The sequence below is a fragment of the Phodopus roborovskii genome, unplaced genomic scaffold, assembly GCF_943737965.1.
Source record: "Phodopus roborovskii unplaced genomic scaffold, PHOROB, whole genome shotgun sequence".
In the NCBI taxonomy this organism is placed as follows: Eukaryota; Metazoa; Chordata; class Mammalia; order Rodentia; family Cricetidae; genus Phodopus; species Phodopus roborovskii.
The window spans coordinates 15,131,435-15,138,265 of NW_026126585.1; the positions used below are offsets into that span (position 1 = coordinate 15,131,435).

Consider the following 6,831-nt stretch of genomic DNA (forward strand, 5'->3'; position numbering starts at 1 on the left):
CACACCCCGCCCCCGGCCCCTCCCCTCATTCACAAAGGTCCTCTCTTTTCTTCTTCCTCCAAAGCTCCAAGTACCCATTCTAAGACAAACGGTTGTCGCATCGGGTTCCCCAAAGTCGGTTTCTTTAGGACATGCCTCTTAGCCACCCCTCAAGATTTGGAATCTTTCACACACGCTACCGCCGCCCTGGTACCCCACGGCACTGAGCTTGGGAAAAGAGGCCACCGCTCTCTCTCTCTCTCTCTCTCTCTCTCTCTCTCTCTCTCTCTCTCTCTCTCTCTCTCTCTCTCTCTCTCTCACACACACACACACACACACACACACACACACACGCACGCACGAGCATACACACCCATCTCCAGTGTGCACCTGTCTGGAGAGAGTCAGGGGGTCAACATGCCAACGTGGGTTAAGTTTGTTTGGTGCCCAGAGAACCCCTGCAGCTGGTGAGAGCTTGCTTCTGCCTTCTCCTCTCCGTTCCCTGATCCTCCTCCACCACAGTCCCACCCAGCTCCTCAGCCCCTCCCCTCAGTACCCCAGTCTGAAGGGTGCCACTGAGCCTCACTCCACCCTCCTCTGCAGGAGCCAACCGGCAAGCGGCAGCCTCCCTCCGGACTAGGAATCCAAGCGCATACAAATACGCTCCGAGCTGCCGCATCTGTCTGCTAGGGGGGTGCTCTCCTCCCGTGAGAGGGCGAGCGCAGGTGAGAGCCTATGGCTTAGCTGGGGTTTCCAGTTCCTGCAGGCAACTCCCGTGATGCTGGACTGCGCCTTCGAGGACATCCACTCTTCTCCACTTCCAGAAAAGTTTGGACAAAATGAATTTGGGCTGGATTTGGGAGATGGCAGCTGCCCCTTCTGCTTCCTCGGTGTCACCTCTCAGAAGTCCCCACCTCCAACCCCGTCCATCCTTGCCACACTGATGACACCCAGCTCCCAGACCCACCTCCTCTCTCCTTGAGTCCCTGACCTCCGTGGGACTCCGTGGGATGTTCTGCTCTCTGCTGGGTTCATTCTCCTCCCTCTTCCTGCTGCTGAACCGTTTCTCCTGTCCCCAAGCCCTTGCCCTGCCTGCCACCCTCGCCTCCCTTTCTCTCCACCTCTAAAGCTTTCTCTCCCATCCCATTCTATCCATCCGGCTCCGTAGTCGCCCCCACAAGGTCCCTCCATTCTCCTTCCTATCCTTCTCTCCCTCAAATCCTGATCATGGATTCTGAGCCTTCCTGGGCTGCCACTTCCTCCCCTGGGGGAACCTTGTCTGTCCCCAACGCCACCACACCCTGGCTGGGCAGGGATGAAGAGCTGGCCAAGGTGGAGATTGGCATCCTAGCTACTGTCCTGGTTCTGGCCACAGGGGGCAACCTGGCCGTCCTCCTGGCACTGGGCTGCCGGGGCCGCAAGCGTTCCCGCATGCATCTGTTTGTGCTGCACTTGGCCCTGACTGACCTGGGCGTGGCACTCTTCCAGGTACTGCCTCAGCTGCTCTGGGATATCACCTACCGCTTCCAGGGCTCTGACGTCCTTTGCCGGGCCGTCAAGTACCTGCAGGTACTCAGCATGTTTGCTTCTACTTACATGCTGCTGGCCATGACGCTGGACCGGTACCTGGCCGTCTGTCACCCCCTTCGCAGCCTCCAGCAGCCCAGCCAGTCCATCTACCCGCTCATTGCTGTCCCCTGGCTGCTGGCTGCCGTCCTCAGCCTCCCTCAAATCTTCATTTTTTCTTTGCGAGAGGTGATCCAGGGCTCAGGGGTGCTGGACTGCTGGGCGGATTTCTACTTTTCTTGGGGGCCGCGGGCCTACATCACCTGGACCACCATGGCCATCTTTGTGCTACCTGTGGTGGTGCTCACAGCCTGTTACAGCCTCATCTGCCGTGAGATCTACAAGAACCTTAAAGTCAAGACCCAGGCTGTCAGGGAGGAAAGCAGGGGCTGGAGGACTTGGGACAAGTCCTCATCTTCTGTCCCTGCTGCAGCCACCAGAGGGCTGCCATCCCGGGTCAGCAGCATCAGCACCATCTCCAGGGCAAAGATCCGAACTGTGAAGATGACCTTCGTCATTGTGCTGGCCTACGTCGCTTGCTGGGCACCCTTCTTCAGTGTCCAGATGTGGTCTGTGTGGGATGAGAATGCCCCCAATGAAGGCAAGTATGTGGCTTACGTGAGGGGGTGAGGGAGAACGGTAGGGTTGGCTCGGGTAAGGGCTACAGTGCCTCCCAGGGCCAGGCAGGACGCAGATGAATGGGGTAGCTAAGAAAGTTGATGCTTGTTTGTCCTAGAGCACGCTCGGCTGCTATAAAGGTCTATGGTTAGCTATAGGCAAGCGCCATTCCCTGACCTGCAGACAGGTTTTTATTTGTACAAACAAGATATCCCCACAGTGGAGTTTCTTGATTTTAAATGTTGGTTACTTATTTGACAATGACGAAATACTATGTGATGCTTTTGTCCTGGAACAAGGTCGTAGACCTCCCCTGTGGGGAGGAGATGTTTTTTGGCGGATTTGCTCAGCCAACTTTCAGTAGCTACGTGGTCCTTAGGATCACAGGATTTAACAGACCTGAAAGGGAGTTCCAAGTAATCTGGTCCAGGACGGCAATGTACAGGGACTGCCTCTCTCTCGGTGCCCTCCCTTCCGTACCTTTCACACACATAGCTCTGTGGCCTTTCTCAGCAGTCACTTCCAATTAGTTAGGCTGGCAAGTGACAGCCCTGAGATCTCAACTTCAGCTCTTTGCTTCATTATGCCACCGAGGAAAGAAAGCCTCAGGAAGGATCTGTGTCTTGGTAAAGTAAAGGGTAGAGCCTACTCTTGTCTTTTTCTTTCAACCCATTCCTTGCCTACAACCCTGGCTCTTAACTTGGCTCTACAAGGACAGAGACCTCCCTGTTACCCGAAACACAAAGCGAGACTCTGCAAAAAGACAGTTCCACATGGTGGCAGGGAACGAACGATGTGCACAGCGGCCTCCTGGGCGCTGATGCTGCAGGTGGCACAGGATGACTCACTGTGTAGCCCATGTGGGAGCCTCCTGCCTCTACATCCCTTCTTAACTGTCCCATTGACGTTAGTCTGGACACAAAGGTATTTGCAAGGTTTTCTGTAAGCAATGAGCACATGCAACCCGACTTGCTACTAAGGCTCCGCTGTTCTGGCCAGGGATAGATTAGTGGGAAGGGCATCTTGGTACCACGTTTGTGAATCTGCATGGTGTTATGGAGTGGCTTTCTTCACACTGCATCAGAGAAGTGTTAAAGACACAGGTCTAAGATGCCATTGCTAGTAGTGATGGAGCCAGGACTTGACTCAGGGGCACTATGGGCCTCTTTATCTATTATACATCTTTTCTCTCAACAATTACAGTGGGCTCCAGATTCAGTGAGATGTTCTGTCTCAAAAAAAGAGTAAGGTGGTTAGTGATAAGGGAAGACACCTGCTATGAACCTCTGACCTCCACACATGCATGTACAACTGGTATACACATATGCACACACATACACACATGTACATTAATCAAAAATATATTAGAAGAAAATGTCACTGAATGAATTTTGGCCTGGGATTATTAGGGTAGAATTTCTAACAATATCTGAAGTGGCCACATATTTTCTACTGTCATTTTACGCTACGTGTTCATACGAAGTGACAGTCTCAGCACTGGCTATTATAAATTCAAAATATTAATCAACTCTGGGAAAACACTGAAAATGCTCTGTGTTCCACAGCAGCAAATATCTTGGCTAAGATCCGCTTACATGTAAATAAACAGGCACATGCATCGCACTGGCATGAAAACTTGGTTTAGTCTTTCATGAATATGTGGCAAAAATTGTTTTAAAATAAATCTCTTGAACTACACGGAGTTATGACGTAAGGTGAGGACAGCATCCACAACACAGAAATGGGCCCTGAAGCATCCCTGAAGAATCCCCCAGCCTCTACGACCTGACACGGGGCGGGAGCCAGGGAAGGCGAGATGCAGGAGTGAGCAAACAGACCAGCCTGCACTCACACCCTGGGCCCCAAGCCCCCTCTCCCCTCTAAGCACACAGTCTGGCCTGGGTGGAGGGCTGCTGTGTCTCAGCCTTCTGAGAGCTGGGGTGGTTCCACATTATTAGCTGCATTTCCTTTCCCTTCTCTCCAGTTCCACCCTTTGCCAAAGCTACCTACCCCACTCTGCCCCCACACCTGTGTCCCACTGTCCCCTTCTACTTGCAGTTCATTCCTCTGCTCTTTCTTCATCCATCCAACACCAGTCTCTCTTGTGTGTGTGTCTTTGGTTGTGAGCCTAGCCTTTAACGGCTGCGCTATCCCTACAGCCCACAGTTTTCCTTTTCTACCTGTTCCCTCGCTAATAAATTCATGCTTGCAGTACTTAGCAATTATTCTTTATTGCCTAAAATTACTAGTGCTTAGGAAGTGGTTATTTTTTTTTATTTAACTACTACTATATTTTCATAGTGGGCCTGTCCCTTGATAGTGAGTGATTTTGCAGCTAGTGTTTCACTCTCGGGAGATGACTGCTGGTGCCCTGAAGTCTAATGGAGGAAACGATGCTTCAACCCCACTACAATACAGCTCCCCTTGAACCCTCTAAATACTTCTATTGAAAGATTAAGAGCAAATTTAAAAATGCAACCAATAGCCGGGCGGTGGTGGCGCACACCTTTAATCCCAGCACTCGGGAGGCAGAGGCAGGCAGATCTTTGTGGGTTCAAGGCTAGCCTTGTCTACAAGAGCTAGTTCCAGGACAGCTTCCAAAGCCACAGAGAAACTCTGTGTCAAAAACAAACAAACAAAAAACCCAAATAAAATTCCATCCGTGGTCTAATTCGCAAGCCTAAACCCAAAAACATAAGACACACGAAAAGCCAAGGAACAGGGATCCCTTCAAAACTGACTAGCCCAACGGTAATGGCCTCCAATGAGGCGGAATTAGTCAAAATCCCGTGAGAAGGGTTTAAAAGGATGACCACAGGTATGTTCTGGAAAATCACAGAAAACACAAATAAACCCCCAAACGAGTCCCAAGAGAACACAAAAGGCTGATGTGAAAGAGGGCTGAAACACCGAGGAAAAGCAAACAATGTGGAAATAAAATATCAGTAAGTCAACAGAAAGTTCTGCGAAAGGCCTCACCCAAAGGACAGATCATGAGAAGGACAAAGTATCAGGACTCGGACACAAGACAGAGAAGCTAGAATAATCAATGGCATCGGTAAATTAGAAAGAAAGTGAACAGAACATTTGTGATCTAAGGGATACCCTGAAAAGACCTAATCTACAAACCAGAGGCATAAAAGAGAGAAAAAGTCATGCTAAAGAGAGAGGAAACATTTCCAATAAAACCATAGCTTCAAAACTCACCCATCTAAGGGAGATGCCCATCCAGGTAAGGGAGGAATTTATGATACCAAACAGACCAGAAAAGAACTTGCCCACGCTGTATTATAAAGAACACTGGAAGCCGAAAGGGAAAATCAAGTCACACAGATAACTGCTGATTCCTCAACAGTCTTTTAAAGCCAGGAGAGCTTAGAGTCTTTTGTTCCAAGCTCTGAACGACAACAGTCAGCCCAGCCTGGGTCCCTTTAGTCCAGCATCATCGAAGTAGGAAGGAAACTTTCTGTGATGAAAACAGACTAAAGAGACCCATGGCCTCTAGGCAACAGCAAACGCTGGGAGGAATCCTTCATACCAAAGAGAAAACAGGCGTCCATGAGGCCATAGGGAAGAAGAAAATGGCTTTGTGATTTGTATCACTAAATGTCCCATTTGTCTACCTGTATACAAGGACACATACATTTTCCGTGGGTGAAAAGGGGTCACCACTAGAGGGAGTTTCCGAAGGCCTGCATTAAGGTTGAGACTGGACTGGGCTACAGAGTGACGGTCAAAAGAGGAAGGAGGAGAGAAGGCTTGAATTAGAGGATCCGTGGTCCAGATTTTAAAACAAAAACCCTTTCCCTTCCGTTTGGACCACTACTACCCAGGCAGTGTTTATTCTTCTAAATTGAACTTGAAGCAAACCTTATCGCCACGGTTACAAGTTGACCAAAACTGGGATGGTGAGACCTGGACTCGGGAATTAAAGGCCAGGCCTGAGCAATGCTCCCTAGTTACAGAACCACAGGTGAATCTCTCTTGCTCTCCGGACCTCCATGCCTTCAGTGGAGACCCGGCCTCCGCCCTAGCAGCCCCCACCCCGCCAGCCCTTGAATTGTCATTCTAAGGCCTTTTGTGCTTTTGTCTTGGCAGATTCTACCAATGTGACTTTCACCATCTCAATGCTTCTGGGCAACCTCAGCAGCTGCTGCAACCCCTGGATCTACATGGGTTTCCACAGCCACCTGCTGCCACGTTCCCTGGGTCACCGAGTCTGCTACAGGGGTTCCCAGCCTCGAGTGCACAGGCAACTCTCCAACAGCAGCCTTGCCAGCCGCCGCACGACACTGCTGACCCACTCCAGTGGTCCATCTACCCTCCGTCTCAGCCTCAACCTCGGCCTCCATGCAAAGCCCAGGCCTGCAGAGTCACTGAAGGGTTTGGAGCGGGGGGATGGAGAAGCCACCGTGGAGACCAGCATCTTTTAGAGGAGTCCCTGGAGCCAGGCTCTGCTCATCTCGGCATTGGGAACACGCCCTACCAGGATGGATGATGGTGCCCAGTAGAGCCAAGTTTGGGGCAGGGTAAAGAGGCTAGAATAGCTGCCATTACCCTAGGTGTCATGGCAGCCCCTAGTGTGAGTGCTGGTCATTCTCTCTCAATTTTACATGGCTGGAAATCAGGAGAAGCAAATTCCCTGCTCCTTCCACATTCACAAAGGTA

At 50.9% G+C, this 6,831-nt stretch overlaps 1 protein-coding gene across 1 annotated transcript; it reads left to right on the plus strand.

The window, feature by feature from the left end:
- Window positions 1–1,206: 1,206 nt before the first annotated feature.
- On the plus strand, window positions 1,207–6,596 carry Avpr1b (arginine vasopressin receptor 1B). Its single transcript, XM_051204030.1, has 2 exons — window positions 1,207–2,146; window positions 6,262–6,596. Exons 1-2 carry the CDS (start codon window positions 1,207–1,209, stop codon window positions 6,594–6,596), a joined length of 1,275 nt encoding a protein of 424 aa, XP_051059987.1.
- The last annotated feature ends 235 nt before the right edge of the window (window positions 6,597–6,831 follow it).